We start from the raw sequence: 17,369 nt of genomic DNA, 5'->3' as shown, positions 1-17,369 counted from the left end.
ATAGCCGGAGTCCCGAGCTTTGCCTGCTCGGCATTGTGGAGTTGTCAACGATGAGTTTCCTCGAGGGAGCGGTGTGGCAGGACGGCCGAGCTCGAAAAAGGCTCCTCCTGATAATTTGGAATCGCAGCTCAAACCTTTTGACCAAACCTCTGGTTTCCCAAAAGCTTGTCGTGTGAGAGCCGAACGGCCAAAGACCATGCCGACGTGAATCGTGGCTCGTGAGGCCATAGGTTAAATAGTTTCGAGTCCCTCGGATCAACAGATGCATCGGCTGAGTGAGGGCAATGGCTCTGCATGCTATAAGGATGCACTTAGCGGCATGTCAAGGCTGTGTATCGTTCGATAGTGTCCACTCCCCGAGCACGTCTTTCCAAGCGGGCGATTGTCGGTTTGGGCCATATCCATCACCCGGCCATCATGCCTTGGTCTCGGCATACCCTTAGGCATTTCGATGAGATCCGCTCGGCCAGGATTGGGGAGAAAGCATCTTCTAAAATGCCCCAAGTCGTCAAGCCGCCGCGGGCTGCGGGTTGTTGCCCACCGTCTTGTACAAATCCCGCAGTTCAAACTCCTCATGCGCGCCATCCGGCAACTCGCCGACAACCCGTCCCGGCTGGCCCGCCACAATCGAGAAGCTCGGAATGACCATGTTGGCCGGAACAATCGTCCCATCCAGAACCTTGACATAGTCCTTGATGATGGCAAACTCGTTGACGACGCACCCGCTCCCGATGTACACGTGATTCCCGATGCTCGCCGCCTGCACCACGGTCCCCTGTCCGATGAAGACGTGGTCTCCGATCCGCAGCGGCATGTACGTGAAGACGCCCTTGTAGATCCTGCCGGGGGGACGCAGCAGGACGGCGCGCGAGAGGAAGCAGTATCGGCCGATGGCCACGGCGGTGGTGTTTGGCGGGGCGGCGTTTCCGCCTGAGGACGGCGGAGGGGGGGCGGCGGTGCGGACGAGGTCGCCGCGGATCATGACTTCGGGCTGGATGACGGTTTTGCCGCCGAGCATGATGTTTTGGGTGCCGACGAGGACGGCCTTGCGGGCGACCTTGTTGCCGGTGTCCTGGAGATGCGTTAGGGCGCGGTGCCGTTGTGATGATGACAATGAAGAAGATGATGGTTCTGCATAGGAAGGGAGCTTACCGTTTCTATGTAGTCTCCTTTTGCTGGACGGCGCGACATGTTGGCGTTGTGGGATGGTGTTTTGTTGCGAGTTGGTGACGGTTGAAGCTCCGTTAGGATGGTGATATTGGGAAGTTTAGGTGGGGGCAGTTGAGCTTGAGCTCGGACCACTTCCGCCAAGACCAACATGAACCTCTACACCTCAGACGAACACCTTGGAAAGGCACAGGTTTCTGCATCTCGATGACAATTTGATTAAAGATACTTGTGTATTATATAACAAGCTCTTTTCAGTAATTGACAAACCCTCAGTTCGGTCAATCTCACGCCAAAGCGGCACAAAGGAGTCATCAGCTGCCGCGCTGCATGACACCCCAAGCCGAATTGAATCGAATCCTTCAAGCATCCAAACCCCTTCCCCGCTATCCAGCATATTTTTAGGTCTACAACATCCAATACAGAGTCATCCCAGGGCCGCGTCCGTGGAAATAGTCTGACGTCCAGGCTGATTTTTCTGCTTCCAAGTTGTGGCATGCTGTGGGCCATTCTCTCGGTGTCAGGGCAGAGCCGCAAAGGGCAGAGTTGTCGAGTCCTCTCGGTGAAAGAGTGGGATAGGTTTCGCGCAGTTACCGAGTCGCTGGCTGCTGTATATTCTCTCATGAACCTCGCAATGTTCTCTTACTCGTCCTGCTCTCTTACAAGACTCTTCTCTCTACCATGGTAGCCATGTGTTTCCTCGTCTGAGACAGATCCCATGGCCTTAGCCAAAACGCCGCAGCGATGCTACTTGTCCTAGATCCCACAAGCAGCTCACCACAGCAATACACAACTCTGTTCAAAACAACAGCGCAACAGACAACGCTCGCAACTCAGACGTTACTTTCTACAGACACTTCGTATACGCCGCTTCCGACTACAGCGGATGAAGCGCCGAGACAAACCAACAGCAGCGGCCTCAACTCCCAAGCCAAGATTGGCCTGGAATCCGGCATCGCCTTGGGGGTGCTCGTGGTGGTCGTTGCGATAGGGCTCTGCGTATATGGCTTCAGCTGCCGGAAATCAGATTCAGATTCTGATACAATCCGGAGCTATTCGCCAGAGCCGGGGACACCGCATGCTTCCATGCTAGAGTTGCCCTCTCAACACATGTACGGGAACGGCGGCCTACGCTATGAGGCGATATCAAACAACCATCCATACGCAAACGCCCACGTCCCTTTGACCGTCCCTCAGAGAGCTCCTGTTGGATTTGGACAATGGGGAAACCCAGACCAAAGCTCACATCCGTTGATGGGCACCGCCGAGCTGGACGAGGGCAGTACTTGGAATAGATACCCTAGAGTGCCAGAGTTGCAAGCAGGGCCTCACAAGAAAATGGCGGCGAATGCAAGGCGAGCCGAGTTGGAGAGCAATAACACCAGTAGTCCGGCAGCCACGTTTAGGATTCCTCGCAAACAGCTTTCAAGTCATACATGGAGCCCTTGGTTCGGTCAGAAGTGCCCATGTGGCCGACATGATGGCGAGGTATGTGACAGCTGAACATCGATCCTCGAAGCACAAATGACGACTTCAGGCTCGGCAACCGCCTCCATTCTTATAGCTTGTCGAAACTGACGTCTCATTTAGCCGGCCTTTGGTCGTCGCGATGGGTTCCGCCAGGGCAGCATATGCACAGCCCGGGAGAGAAGAAATGGAACACTCCAGGAAGCTACATGAAGGCATCACAAGCTCCCTTTATAGCAAAGGAAGAGGCCAATACACACGGGCCTCTGGCTCTTTATCTAGCAAGAGGACGATAAAACAATCTCTGAAATCATTATTGAGCGAGTTGACACGTTCAGACTGGTCTTTGCCACTTGAGCCATCGATCCTACCTACATATGCATGCAGGTTATTGTTACGTGGCAGCGGTGTTGACGAACCATGATCCTTCAAAGGAGTTGGGTAGTACTCCCCTGGCTCAAATAGAAGCTAGCAGCGCCGTTGCGCGTGTTGGCTGCTCCGTCAATGACATGCATATGCCCACAGTCTTACAGCACCGACTGATGACATTCATGGCTGACCAACGACGTCAACCAACTCGAGGATCGAACTGAGCGTCCGTGAGGCCAAATCATGCTTGATGTGACCACAATTCAGCCCAGAGAGCACATAGTTACGAAGATGAGGACTCAATAGCCGCCGGCGGTCTCAAGGACATGGCCACGCTTGGTCAAGGCAGACTCGGAGCCACAAGTCCTCTGTGGTGACTGACCCAACCCAACATTTGCCTCAGATTCACCTGACAGTGCTGAGACCATCGAGTCGTCGTAAAATAAACAGAGTTCAGAGGTAGAAGCAAAGTCGAGGATCGCCAAAGCAATGCAATTACACGAACCATGTCCGCTCAAGTTGAAAGGATCAGAAGGATGAACCATTGACACTAGCTTCATCCTAGACAATGAAATGAACTCATTAGATCGTTCATCCCTCAGACGGCCCAGAGCAGAGGCGCTCTGTCTGCAAAATCAATACATGCACGCAACACCAAGCCGCAAAGCAGCCAAGAAACAATCTACACATACTCCGGCCCGGGATACTGCAATGTAACAACGCAATTTCATATCACTACCAGGTATAATTTCTCTACAGAAACAGCCCGGCGTCGCTCGTTAATCTGACCGGCTACGAGACCGTCCGTCCGCTTCCAGCCTAGAGGCGCTTGTATACATCCTTACTGTAAGCCGCCGAAAGCCCCATGTCGAAATGGAGCGTCTATAAATAGATGGGCTGCGCAAGAATGGGTTGGGGTCCATTATTGAGTTGTAAGTAGCGCGGCATCGGGTCCGAGCGAGTTGTCGAAGAGTGGGATGTGACTGTGCGGGTTGGAATGAAGGATAGTAGTATCTGTGGTAGATGAAGATGCCAAGTGGGAGAGGGATTGGATGGATTCGAGGTCTGTGCTGCTGTTACCTAGACACGGAGAGCAAGAGAAAAGAGATTATACTGAGCACCAAAGAGGTTCGGTGCAACCACACGCTCACATGCGTATGATTACAGTCCTACAGGAACACTCCGGATCTCAGTCACGCTGATTCCAAAATTGAAGGCATCTTCTGTTCTTCGTCTCCATGACACCAAGAAGGAGAAAAGACACAAGAAGCCCCCCGTCCAGGCACCCCCCCCCCCCGAAACCATGTGGCGGTGCTACGGGAACCCATCTTTCCGCTGCCCCAAGCTTCACCCACGCCACGCTCTCTCTTGGAATCAGGACACTTGCTCTCTTTCAGCCTAGACGGAAAACACTAGGAAGAATGAAAGGAAGAAAGACCTTGTCGCGCGGGATCCGCTCCCCTGCTAAGCCCTGCGAGCTGCTAAGCGCGACGTTTGGCGGGGAATCCGTTTTGTTTCGTGCCGTTCTATCCAAGGGTTTCCCGGCTTTAAGCGTCGAGGGGTTTTTGTTTCTTGGTACTAAGGTATCCGCGGCGTGGGAGATGTCGCGGCTGTTTCTGTAGATGCAAGTACTTGTTGTGCGAAAGAAGAGTGATGAGCTGAAAATGATGACTACGACCTTAATCTTCGCCTTCTCGACAAAAACAGGGAAGCAATCGAACTGGGCTGAAGCCACTCAGCAGTCTGTTCCCAAGCACCTCCTCATTGTCCCGTCGGGGAAAGCTGGTCCGGTATCCGGATGACACGCCGCTCATGACGTTTAAAGCCATGAAGTTTCTCATGAACCACTCTAGACCAACAGGTACATACATACTCTCACTGCCTCATTGCAGAATCAGGTGCTTCCAAGAGCTGGCAGGAAATAGTCTGAGCGCCATCAGTAAACGGAAGCAATCTGTTTTTTTTTTTTTTTGCCGCCGCCAAGAGTCTTGGAATCTGTAAACAAGTTGTCCCATCTGTATAACCCGGTAATTCTCACTCCCTCGCGTGCCACTGCGTGTAAAACTCGGCGAATCAAGGGTCAAAAACGCCCTGGAACTCGTCGGTTGACGAAGGCGACTCACCGATTGTACGACAACAACAACAACCACCAAGAACCAAGGAGTAGGTAGTAACATCGTGACCAACTAAAGTTCAATCCTTTGGCTGCATGTTCCCGCATGGAGTCTCATCGCAATCTTCAGTAAAGCAAAGAGTCCAAAGCAGGGGGGGAAAAGGCTGGGATGTTGATCCGGATGCAACCAGCCGAACAGCCACGAGAAGACACATACAGGCGAGAATCCAGAGAATTGGCCCACCTTGTCTATCCATCCAGCCAGCCACACAGATTGGATGCCTGCCTCTTACTCGCATGTACGACAATAATGGCTCCGCAAAGTTCCCTTGGAATCAATTGGGAGCTCTTGGGATCCGAGTTTCCGGCCTGCCCTTGCTGAATCTCATCTCAGCCCAACGCCGTCTCAGATGATGGGCTTGCCAGTTGTCTCAAGACATTTTCGACAGCTGGTCTCTCTCTCTCTCGCTTCGCTTCCTCGCTTGCGTTCCCTCGCTTCGAGGCCATGGCGCAAAAGACCAACAACAACAACAAGGGATGAATCCACAACATCTGTCATCACCGTCATCCTCCGTCATTCCCAAAAAGATTTCCAGAACCCTCATCCATATCTCGCAACAAGACCCAACCTCATCCATCGCCAACTAATTCAAAACCTCGTAGTACACACACGGAAGTCCTGCATCCCGCCGCTCTAAGCGCCCAAGCGGAGACCCCTGCCCGGCCTGCTCCTCGACCACCATCCACCTTGTGATCCCGGCATTGCGTTACCCACGAGGTGTGCTTGTAGGCCTCGGGACTAGCTCGCACTTCTATTTCCATTGGGACTTCTCTTTTTTTAGCCCTGCCGGTGTGTGCCTGTGCATGGGCTTAGCTTACATGTACCTGTAGCCTTTTCCCATCTCAGCTTATAACTGTCGGCGAGCTTCCCACCTTTGCAGCTGTCCGGATCGAGGTAGTCAGCTCCCATCTATATAACAATCCTTTCCTCTTCTTTCTCTCACCTTTACCCTCTCTTCACCTGGGATCACACCTTCAATACCCATCACCACCAGTGTCATCACCATCGTCATCACAAAGATGCTCGCCCAGTCTCTCCTCGTGCTCGCTTCGGCGGCCCTGAGCTACGCCTCCCCCGTCACATGCCGAGCCCCCATGCCCGATCCCGTCCTGCCCACAACCGGCGGTGGTAAGTCCTCTCCAACCTCAACACTCTCTACCTACAAATCAAACCCCCAACTAACAATCTTCCCAGCCACCGAACTGCCCCCCGTCCCCTCAAACCTCGAGCTCAAAGCCATCGCCCTCGGCCTCGGCATCCAAAACTACACCTGCCCCTCCGTCGGCGCCTCCCCAGCCTCCACCGGCGCCCTCGCCATGTTCTACGACATCAGCCTCCTCTACCCCGACTCGGGCCCCAACGCCCTCTCCCTCGAAAAGTTCAACCAGCTCCCCGCCTTTGCGCTCAACCACCACGCCATACCCCTCAACTTCAACGACTCCCTCGCCGGCCGCGTCTCCTCCGAGGGCCCGGGGGCCTCCCTCATCCGACCGTTCACTCGTGCCGCGCCGCTCGATCTCGGCGAGGAAGTCGGCAAGCTGCCGTTCTTGGGCCACCACTTTTTCAACACGGACGGCGCCCCGACGTTTATTCTCGCGAGGGGCAAGTTCAACGTCGTCGCGGCGAAGAAGGCGTCCGTTCCGGCGCCGGGGAGCGCCGATCCCGGTCCTGCGGGGACGGGGGCCGTGGCCTGGCTTGCGCTTGATGGGAATCAGGGCTCGAGGGGCGCGACGCTTGTGTATCGCGTTGAGACGGCGGGAGGGAATTCCCATGGGTGTGGGAAGGCAGCGGGTCAGGACAGCACGAGCTATGCTGCGCAGTATTGGTTCTATGGACCCAAGGCATAGACTGGTTACTTCTCCTTTTCTTTGTTTGGGTCTTTCTTTTTCTTCACTATTAATGTTTGTTTGGTCTTGATAAGGGGGATTCTTTTAGACGAGCTTGTTGAAAAGGGTTTATATAAAGGACTCGGTTCAGCATACACACTTTGGGTTACGTTTTCATGGCACGGGGGATTGGGTTTCACATGGACTTTTGGGCAGGCAGGAAGGCAGTTGTATTTTTGATTCTTTACTCGGCGCATAGAATAGGTTCCTCTGGCGTTTTTTCTTCTTTCAATCTCAAAAAAAGAATTACTCAGGTATTTCCATCTTGTCGTCTTACAAACCTTTCTCCTATTAAGAAGACTTCCAAAAATACATGTCATTGCATAATCGGTTGACAACCCACGTCACTCAGTCGATCCGCCGATTCGTAAACACAGCTGTCTTTGATAACCCCCATGTTCATCTTGAGTTCTAAAATCTCACAGCTGCTTCCGCGTACTTCATGCGAGCGACTTGTCGTGAGGCGTTCTTCTCAGGCCAGCTTAGCTCTTACGCATCAAACCCGTAATATCTTAAAGGGTTCCCTATTCCCATAGGAGGTCAGCACGCTGGATTCAGACGAACGAGATGGGCTGATTCGCTCTTCCCGGTTTGCGGCTCGATTCGCTACTAGAATCTAGGGTGACATCCGTCTGCTACCTTGCAAGGCGTGGGTGTGAGCCTCGCCACATCTCACAACAGGAACCAGACGACTAACGGAACATCGAAGAGCAAACAGAAAAAAAAAAAAAAAAAAAAGGCATGTCTTGATATTCAGCAAATCATACTCGCATGCGCCTTGTAGAGTGTATTGTATACAGCAGTCCTTTGTAGTCTTTATCTTTCCTTTCCTTGGCTTCATCCAAACTTGACTCGCTTCTGCCATGCGATATCCAGCGCCAGGAACTTTCCAATACAGCAAAACTCCATTTGTCTTGTCGATTCGCCTCTTTCGGTGCTCTTGCATGCCGTTGTAAAGTAAGGCGCCATTCAATGTATACGCACAAGAGCAATCAGACCGCTTCAACCCCAGCATTTCGCGCTGTAAACGGATCTACCTCCGAATGTCCATGCCCGCTTGGAGCTCCTGCTCAAGCCCGTTGGGCTGTCCCATGTACTCCTGCGGTCGCGGGTCCTCCGCCGTCCACTGGCCACCGGCTGACGGCAGCGGGACCTGAATCTGCTGGGCCGCGCCCTGGTTGCCCGACGCGGGAGCCGTGCGCACAAGCTGTCGGAAACGCAGCACCTCGTCCAGGATCATCTTTCGCATCTCGCCAACGTCCTCGACGACTTCAAAGTCAAAGTTGAACGTCGTGGGGCAGTCGGGCTCGTCGGACGCATCGTGCCAGATGTGCAGATACGGGTGCTCGAGCGCCTGCTCGACGCTGATGCGCTGTGAGGGGTCAAAGGCGAGCATCTTGTCGAGGAGGTCGAGGGCGTCGGGGTTGGCGTCGGGGAAGAGGGCGGGGAAGGGCTTCTTGGGCATGAACGGCAGGTTGCGCACGTATTCCTGCGCGCGCGGGGAGCCGATGCGGCGGAGTGTTTCTTCGTTGGGGGTTCCGAGAATGTGCAGAATCTGGTTAAGTTGGTCGACATAGTCTCGACCCTTGAAGAACGGGCGGCCACCCAGGAGCTCGGCGAGAATGCAGCCGACAGACCACACGTCAACTGCGGAGCGTTAGTCCTAATGAGTTGGAAGAATGGCTTCGAGCAATCGCACGTACTGGCTTTGGTGTAGCTCTGGAAGCTCAGCATAATCTCGGGCGCACGGTACCACCTCGTGGCGACGTACTCCGTCATGTACCCGGCATTCTCCTCCGGGTCGACGGAGAAGCCACGGGCAAGGCCAAAGTCGCAAATCTTCAGCTCGCAGTCGGCGTTGACGAGCAGGTTGCCGGGCTTCAGGTCTCGGTGGAGGACGTTGGCGGAGTGGATGTACTTGAGACCGCACAGGATCTGGTAGATGAAGGACTGGAAGTGGGCGTCTGTCAAAGGCTGGCCAGAGCGGATAATGGCCGCCAAGTCGCACTCCATCAACTCTGAAGAATCGTCAGCCTGCGGTCCATCGCGGTTCTACCCCCTATTTCCCCAGGGATCGGTCCCGCGCGGGGCGCTCGGCTCGTACTGACCTTCGTAGAGGTACGTCTCGTTGAAGTTGTCGGGTCGCGGAATGTCCATGTCATAGAGGCATGTGATCTGCATGGTCCCGTAAGAGTCAGCCTCTTTACCAGGCAGCAGCAGCAGCAGCAGCAGCAGCAGCAGAGTCCTCGGTCACTCACGTTGCGGTGGCCGCGAAAGTGCTGCAGCAGCTTGATCTCGCGCAGGGCGCGCTTGGCGAGGATCTTCTTGCTGAAGACATTGGTGACCTTTTTGATGGCGACGCCCTCGTTCGTCTGGTTGTTGACTGCCGCGCTGTTGTCGGGAGCCGGTCGTTAGCAAGTGAAGCAAGCCGTGACGGTTCGTTTGCTTGGTATCGTGGCGGCGGGGGGGTTCGAACAGTGGCAGCAAGCGGGGTGTGCAAATGCCGTTGAAGCTATGACTCGAATAGCGCCCGAGTTGGGACTCACCAGACAATGCCGTAGGCGCCCTGGCCCAGCTCCTTGGTGACGGTGTAGCGCTCGTCCACCACAAAGTCCTGGTTAAAGACCTTGAATACCTTTCGTCCCTGGAGATCCGCCATGGCTGCGCTGAGGGTGTCGAGTTGTTGCGTGAAGATTCAATGTCCCAGATTTCTCGTGTGGGGGGGAGGAGAGGGGTTTATGTTGTCCCAGCTGGCGAGCCGCTGTGGGTTTCGGTGCTTGTAGGGGGGCTGCTTCAGCGCTGTGCTGGTGCTACAGGGGGCTGGACGATGCTAGCTGGCGCAACAAAGAAAATGGAAGCGAGGGAGAGGCCGGACGGCTGAAACGATGGACGGCAGGCTGAAGCGTCGACTGGGTCGCACGGCGCAGGCAAAGAGCTGTGCTGGATCTGGTTATGTTTCAAAGAGAGAAAAGGAGAGAACGTGAGAATGATGATGATGGGGAAGAAGAGAAGAAGAAGGAGAAGAAAGGAGTAACAAGGAAAAGTAGTCCAGGAGAATTGGGCAACGCGGCCACTTAGTACAGGACTCGAAACACACCTTGTTGTTCTCGCGCCAGAACTTCTTCATCCGCCATCCCAGCGACGTGGTTGGCTGCTCCCGACGGCGCAAAGGACGGGCTAGCGGACGGTGGGTACGGCCGCAGACAAGACAGAGCCAACGCCTCGACTTCTCTTTGGCCTCCGCAGCTGGGCTGAGCATCTCCGGCCGCAGCCAATCGCGTCTTACCCCAAGATGTGATGGAGCGAGTCCCGGCACTCTAGCCGCGCGCAATTGGGGACAGCCCGTCGACGGCTTCCCCGTTCTAGGGGTGCCTTGGCGTTGTTCGCTGGGGACGGAGGGCTCCTTTGGCGTGATGCGCTTCTCTTGGGCTGCTTACCTGCAGAGTACCTACTTGATATCACCATCAAATCTTTCGGCGACCCAGTCTCCGTCGAGAACGTTTGTGAAGGAGCCGTGTCACATGCTTTTCCGGATCAGTCATCTCGGTAAGGCACAAGCAGTCAAGGTCAGCCATGGCGGTTTGACTTTATTCAACCGCATCTGTCAATGGCAAGCCGCAGCTTAATGTAAGGCGACAACCAAAAAAAAAAAAGACCACAGAAAGATATAATTCGTGCTCATCGTGGGTTTTTGCCTTGAATCTCATCATGATATGGCAGTCTGGCTATTCGAAGGAATTCTCACCAGAGAGCGGGGTGGGCAGAGACGCACAGCATTGATCGTCAGATACCTTAAAAGTATTCCACGAGAACAGCTGAACACCAGATTTTACCGTCTTGGACCCTCGAGATTGATCACATTTCAAATGGGCCACAACCAGTGAAGCAATTCATGAGATGGAGCAACGAGACGTCTTCGATAGCACGCTATAAGTCTTTGATATACCGTCGCTTGGATATTGGGTCTTGCAGTCGAAAAAGGTAGATTCTGGAGACATGCCGACTAGAAGAAGCTCTCAGAATGTGCCTTCTATAGCCAGATATCTCGTCGTAAAATGTGTATTTCAGTTACTTTACTGCCTTGTATATTCGAAAGCTGTGGGCTTCCATCTGGGATAATCGACCTACCTCGATAACGCTGGGCGGGAAGGGCGGCACTCTTCAAGATAGAGGCTCCTTTACAGACTTTCAAAGCGGTGACTGGCAAGATTGAATGCAATCTCCATGAGTCTGCCAATGCACAAGGGACGTGCTTGGAGCTGATGCTTGCCAAGGAAGTGCGAGGTGCTTCGATCATCCTACACGGATCGCCTGAGAAGGATGTATCTCGCTCCTCAACCCGGAGCAGCACCTACATAGATGGTGCCCTTGCATCTTTATCTGCCTGAAAAAACGAGACATGACTCCCGTTTTCTCGTCTATTTATTCTCCTCGGCTCTCTTCCTCTACTTCCTAATCTTCTTTCCTCCCTCACAACCTACTCGAAAGCCTCCAACGGCCTCCACCACTTTCTGCAACGACGTATCCTTTTGCACAACTGGCGCCCTGCATCTTCCACACCTTCAAAGGCTCTACTCCTGCTGCCAAAAGCTTCCAAGAAATTGTACGAGCCTTCGAATCACTAAGTTGTTCCCGCTTGCGACTGCTACTCGCTCTAGAGATGGCTGACGCATCATGTTTCGTTTAGGATTGTTGCTATTGCTCTCAATCTCAAGATATCTCGGCCATCTCTTATTTTAGGAGAATAAAATGGAATAAATGTCATCTCACGAGTGGCCACAATGAGCAGCGGCAACCATTGGGTCGTCCCTGTTGACCCACCGGGTGGTGGTATGTGGAAAGGCTGTTCTCTCCGCAAGAAGCCAGATGGAGGGGATTCTGTGATGCTTTCTCCCGATGCAATGCATCTGAGCGCGGTGCTCCAGCTGAACACCACGCACAAAGGATCGCTCGTCCAAAGACTACCCCAGGAGACCGTTCAAGACCATGATATAATCGAGTTCATGGTGATGGGACGATGCAGGCATTTGCTGGATGGGTATTCGCACACCGATTCTCAAAGGCCATCCGGCCAAATGGCAGAGAGCCCGACCAAGCTACATGCCGAGTTGAAATGAAAGAAGACTCGAGGGCAGAGATTCATCACTGCAGCATACATCGGTTTCGACTCGTGCATGCAGGGTCCTGTCTTTGCCAGAGCAGCCAAAGATGCCATTGACCCCAACTCCCCCAAAGTGGTCGCTTCAAACGAAGCAAACCAGTCAAGTGACTTGAACAATTCCTTTGACCTGAAGGATTTGACTTTCAGTTGTGATTCTGCATCCTCGGTTGTAGCAGATGGATTCATCCCACATTTCGCAATGACGTCGTGTGCCAACATGAACGTGCTCAGGAAGCTGCTGACTGGACATTCTTTGGAGAATGTTCTTCTCTACACCGAAAGTAGCGAGTATTTTCGCCATGTTTCAACGTTTGTCCAGGATCTGAAGGTCGGAAACTCGTTGGCCCCCTTCGTCTACGATGATCCTGATGTTCGTCCCCTTTTGATACCAGGAAAAGATCTAAGACACACCTTGGAAGACAATTGGTGTTACCCGTGCAAAGCAAACCGACCATTATCACAAATTGCCTGCGATACTACCCTGTTGGTTCGGCAAGATAAAGACGGCGTGCTTTCAGGATATCGCCATCAAGCCGCACTCGTAGAGGCCATGGACTACCCGGATGAGTTGCTCAGTATTTTGAAGGATTTTGCCGCGCTGTTCCCAAACGATATTCTTCCTCTGCGGACCTTGCTCCTTGGCTGCCACCTGTGGGCAGATATCACGGGACATAGGACCCTATCCCTAGAACGGTTCTTCGAGAAGCGCAAAGACCAGAGTGCGGTGCCGCCAGTGCCGGACATACCTCTTGCGGTCTGCTTGATATTATACCCGCATTGGCTCAAGTGGACGGAATTGATGGGCCTCTCCGAGTTTCCACACCCGTTTCGCTTCATGTCGCAGGCTATCAAGTCGGATATGGACAAGGAGGCTATTGGCATTGATCCGGAGAGCATCGACCAGGGCCGAGTATACTCACTCATCGCCAAGGCAAAAAGCCGAATCCCTCTTATGGACGCAACTTACCGGCTCGAGATTATGCCGTGCTACATGCCGGGCAGCAGGATGCCGCCCATGTTCGGGCCCATGGCCAGACGCCCAGAAAAGGCGCCACTTGCCCTCACGGGTCTACCAGATGTTCAATATCTTGGACTCGGCAGTTACGTGCGACCCGACAACTCAAAGGATGAAAGACCAGCAAGAATGCAGTCCATTCGGCGCACATCCAAGTACACCACCGTGGCGTTACCCAGACACGCCAGGGACAGCCTGTTCATCCCTCCAGGGGAACTATTCAGGGACTCAGAGGGTCCTGACAATGTCTTCAATAAGACACACAAAAGACAGTATATGGAACCAGCAGGTTCGGAAGTTCCGTTGGCGGGACGGCCTCGCAAAAAGCATTGTGGCCCAGATGTCACACAGTCTGATAAGTCCACGTCAAGAGTCACCGTCGGCGTCATGCCTTCAGCATCTGCTGGACCGGGTTATGTACCCGTCTTCACCAAATATGATGAAATATTGGAGGCATGGGCCGAGGCGCGACTTGGGGTTGCACACTGGGCGCATCAAGAGGGCCTGCGGCAGGTCAAGCATCAGCCCAGATTCAAGCTAAGAGAAACAATTGAGAAGGCCTTTGACCAAGAGGAAGCAGACGCGATGCAATTGCTCAGGGAGTTTGGGATATGGCAGGCGTCTAAGTCGCTTCCGCTGGATGATGATTATCTCAGCATCGATTTGCCTCTGAAATTGGGAAGAATGCTTGGACTGCGAACCCCGGAAAAGCTTGTGCCTGGCTTATGGACGACTCATTTCATGCCGCAATGTCTCGAGAAAGTAGCAAGAGTATACCTACGGGCACAAAGTATCCAGTCGGCACTGCAAAGGAGCCGCCACTGCCGTCCCTGGGAGCAGACAAAGATTCTCGGCGATGAAGTCATAAGAGTGCTCAGTGAAGTCTGGGGGAAGACCCCGAATAGCTGGAGGGGCAAGCTGTCAAGGTTTTTGGAGGATGACAATTCGTCTACGGCTGCCTCAACGACTCAAGAGGGTAGCTTGTATGAAGAGGACACCTCGGATTGGGAGAGTAGCTCAAAGAAGGAGAGTAGCTCAGAATGAGGAGAGTACCTGAGAAAGCAAGGTTGCGGGCAGATTGGCGACGGCGGTAGTAGCCCTTTCTTCTGCTTCCCTATCTTTTCTTTTATCTGTGGTCTGTTTGTCGCTTCTCACTTTACTTATATTCTTTGAGCTCTTTCGTTGGTTGCCGGAGGGAAAGACGACGCGGAACGCTGGACTTTGCCTGATTCCCTGATGTCTCCGCGCATCCGTTCATAGACGATCAAGTTTCTGCCTTTGCTTTTCCCCTTTCCTTTCCCCATTTTCTTTTTCAATCAACTAAACTAGCTACTTCGGAATGCAATTTGAAATAATGATCCTTTTCTTTCCTTATGTAACGCTCTTCCCAGAGATGCAGCAGACACATAACTTCTGCATTGCCTTGTCGGATTCCAGCAGCCACTCCCGGACCCGCATCCCGGAGCGGCACGTCGCCATCAGACAAGGGCTAATCGCAGCTCGATCCATAAATAAACCGTGGAAGCCGTCATCAGCCTTGTTTAACTAGGCATCACAAAATACAGGAGCTGGACTGGCAGTTGAGAATAGTACGTGTGCTATGAGAGTACAAAGAAACACAGCGTAAATCGTGCTGAACGGCATGTAGATCGACTAAAAGGAGGCAATCTCAGGCACAAGGGTTAATGCTCGGTAATTTCAAGCCCGGCGCCCGCCCGCGCCAATTCAGCTTAATGTGGGGGCATCGTCATTTTATGGCAACGGACTCGACGGAGAAGGCGATGGATTCGATCGTTCCTGCTGCTTTGCCATGCTTGCTTTGGGGCCTCATGCCGCATTATTAAGAGGCTCGAATCTCCAACTTTCATCCTCCCCTTGACAACCCCCTCGCTCGCAAACGCTCCCTTTTTTTGCTTTATTCTCCTTCATTTTCTTCTTCTTCGACGTAATCGAGTTTCTTCCGTCTCCTTTAACCTTGAATTTCCACGATCCGAGCGGACAGACGACCGACGACTTCAGCCGCCAATGTTTCCCGTGCGACCAAACCGGACAGCGTCCTTTGCCGCGCAACAAAAAGCCAACAAGCGACACAGCAGCATGCCCAGCATGACACGGCTACCCGGCCAGCCCGTTTCCGTGCTCTTCGTGTGCCTGGGCAACATTTGCCGGTCGACGATGGCGGAGGGCATCTTTCGACACTTGGCGCAGCAGCCGGAGTACAAGGACAAGATTGGCGAGATTGACTCTTGCGGAACGGGTGAGTAGACGCACAAGGCCGGCTATGGATACAGACGTGATGATGGGACGGAGACACTGACCTTGACATGGTGTAGCTGCGTATCATGCCGGCGATCCGCCAGATTCGCGAACGATGGAGACGCTCGAGAAGCATGACATTTTCGACTACGACCATGATGCGCGACGGGTAAGTTGCCGGCCCTCGGTTCACGACACTCCCTGAACGAAGGGCCTTGCCTACTGGAATATCGGCTGACGGATGATTTGCGCCTAGATTACGAGAAGCGACTTTGAAAAGTTCGACTACATCTTTGCGATGGACCTCTCCAACCTCTCCGACCTCGAGCGCCTCAAGCGCGAGAACAAGGACTCCAAGGCAAAGGTGATGCTGTTTGGCGAATACAGCGGCACCAAGAAGCCGGAAGTGGTCGCCGACCCCTATTACGGCGGCCAGGATGGCTTCGACAAGGCCTTTGAGCAGTGCTCTCGCTTTGCCAAGAACTTTCTGCAGGAGCTGGTCGACGAACAAGGGGGGGCCTTGAAAAAGGAAGAAGAATGAAGAAAAGGGGTGTCAGCCAGCAACCAAGATGACGATTTTTTTTTGCTTTTTATTTGATGACATATCGGAGTAGATGGAAACAGGGGCGGGATTTGATACCCTAACGCTCACACGCACACTATTGTTTGTCCTTCCCCAGATGCAAGACATCAGCAGATTTATATGCCTTAGATCATGGTCTAGAGTATAGAGCATTTCTTGGGGATATAGGGTGGGTAGATAGCATATGGCCTTGACTGGAATATAGAATGGTTTGACAAAGCAACGGCATCGAACGGGGTTTGACTTCATATTTAGATCTCATTGTAAGAAGTGGACTGGAACCGAGGAATATGAACACAAACCCCAAAAGCTACCAAGCACGGGATCTTGTGAAACTAGCAACATCAGATCCAAAGCCGTCACTGTCACGCGCCTTTCAACTCTATCGATATCTCCCTGTTCTTCATCCCCGTCTGCCAAGCCTCCGCAGCATATCTAATTGCAAAGATCCCGCCTTCTACGTGCCGCGCCGCACCGGGGCATCAGGGTTGGGCCGGAGTCGTGGGCGCGAGCACGCCGACGTCATTGGGCTTGGATGAGGCCGCATGGTCGTCCGAGCTTTTTTGACGGAACGGCGAGACAGCTAACGGGGTACTACAGATATACACCGTGACTGAAATGAGCCAGTATCCATTTCCAGAGTTACACACATCATTCAGCAGTCTGTCTCTCCTCTAAGGTATGGAGATGATTGAAAGAGGACGAATTGGGGGAGGATGTACGCGATATCGTTGTCTTCCGCCTGTTGCAGGAATCGTCAATGTTTTTTTTCGAGCCGCCTTCTTCGAATGAAGATCAATATGTAGCAGGGCATATCACTAATAGCTGTTTTTATATTTACCATGAACAAAGGAAAGGGGATGATGGGGAGCTTGGAGATGGGCTTCACGTCGGTTAGCTGTGCCTGCTTTGAATGGCATAGGCTATCGGAGAGCAGCGTAGGAGAAAGTTGAACATTGCCCGTGAGTTAACAATAACCCATGGTTCAAATCGCATGCTCTTACAATACTGAAAGTGGTAGGTCCATAGTTCAACTTCATGCATGACACCTTGAGGAAATAACGAACGTCTACACATGAGTGTAGGCAATTATCGTCCGGAAGAGAAAAAAAAAAAAGAGCGAAGTGAGCAATTGCATAGAGCAATGAAGAACAAGGAGAGGCCAAGTCTACTGCACCACGAAGGAGCAACATACACTGAGAATGAGCCAGTGTCAGTCGTATCAAAGGCCATGTATTACAATTCAGGCACATCTCCAATCAACGACATCGCCACCCGACAGCCCGGCAAC

General features: G+C 53.0%; 6 protein-coding genes across 6 annotated transcripts; 4 read left to right on the top strand and 2 right to left on the bottom strand.

The window, feature by feature from the left end:
* Window positions 1-508: 508 nt before the first annotated feature.
* On the bottom strand, window positions 509-1,191 carry CCMA1212_001149 (Dynactin subunit 5; the record flags this gene model as incomplete). The annotated part of the gene is made up of 2 exons (XM_073698583.1): window positions 509-1,072; window positions 1,153-1,191. 2 exons carry the CDS (start codon window positions 1,189-1,191, stop codon window positions 509-511), a joined length of 603 nt encoding a protein of 200 aa, XP_073563338.1.
* A 720-nt stretch (window positions 1,192-1,911) lies between these two features.
* On the top strand, window positions 1,912-2,847 carry CCMA1212_001148 (uncharacterized protein; the record flags this gene model as incomplete). Its single annotated transcript, XM_073698582.1, has 2 exons — window positions 1,912-2,655; window positions 2,758-2,847. 2 exons carry the CDS (start codon window positions 1,912-1,914, stop codon window positions 2,845-2,847), a joined length of 834 nt encoding a protein of 277 aa, XP_073563337.1.
* Window positions 2,848-6,196: 3,349 nt separating this feature from the next.
* On the top strand, window positions 6,197-7,024 carry CCMA1212_001147 (uncharacterized protein; the record flags this gene model as incomplete). Its single annotated transcript, XM_073698581.1, has 2 exons — window positions 6,197-6,305; window positions 6,372-7,024. The coding sequence occupies 2 exons, from the start codon at window positions 6,197-6,199 to the stop codon at window positions 7,022-7,024; spliced, it is 762 nt and encodes a 253-aa protein (XP_073563527.1).
* Window positions 7,025-8,096: 1,072 nt separating this feature from the next.
* On the bottom strand, window positions 8,097-9,722 carry CCMA1212_001146 (Mitogen-activated protein kinase spm1; the record flags this gene model as incomplete). The annotated part of the gene is made up of 5 exons (XM_073698580.1): window positions 8,097-8,710; window positions 8,767-9,081; window positions 9,172-9,238; window positions 9,322-9,454; window positions 9,610-9,722. The coding sequence occupies 5 exons, from the start codon at window positions 9,720-9,722 to the stop codon at window positions 8,097-8,099; spliced, it is 1,242 nt and encodes a 413-aa protein (XP_073563926.1).
* A 2,122-nt stretch (window positions 9,723-11,844) lies between these two features.
* On the top strand, window positions 11,845-14,283 carry CCMA1212_001145 (uncharacterized protein; the record flags this gene model as incomplete). The annotated part of the gene is made up of 2 exons (XM_073698579.1): window positions 11,845-11,893; window positions 12,215-14,283. 2 exons carry the CDS (start codon window positions 11,845-11,847, stop codon window positions 14,281-14,283), a joined length of 2,118 nt encoding a protein of 705 aa, XP_073563929.1.
* Window positions 14,284-15,264: 981 nt separating this feature from the next.
* On the top strand, window positions 15,265-16,036 carry CCMA1212_001144 (phosphotyrosine protein phosphatase; the record flags this gene model as incomplete). The annotated part of the gene is made up of 3 exons (XM_073698578.1): window positions 15,265-15,496; window positions 15,573-15,664; window positions 15,752-16,036. 3 exons carry the CDS (start codon window positions 15,265-15,267, stop codon window positions 16,034-16,036), a joined length of 609 nt encoding a protein of 202 aa, XP_073563928.1.
* Window positions 16,037-17,369: the final 1,333 nt, after the last annotated feature.

The sequence above is a fragment of the Trichoderma ghanense genome (genome assembly GCF_004382785.1).
Source record: "Trichoderma ghanense strain CCMA-1212 chromosome Unknown scaffold_0, whole genome shotgun sequence".
Taxonomy (NCBI): domain Eukaryota; kingdom Fungi; phylum Ascomycota; class Sordariomycetes; order Hypocreales; family Hypocreaceae; genus Trichoderma; species Trichoderma ghanense.
This window is presented reverse-complemented; position numbering and strand designations above follow the sequence as displayed.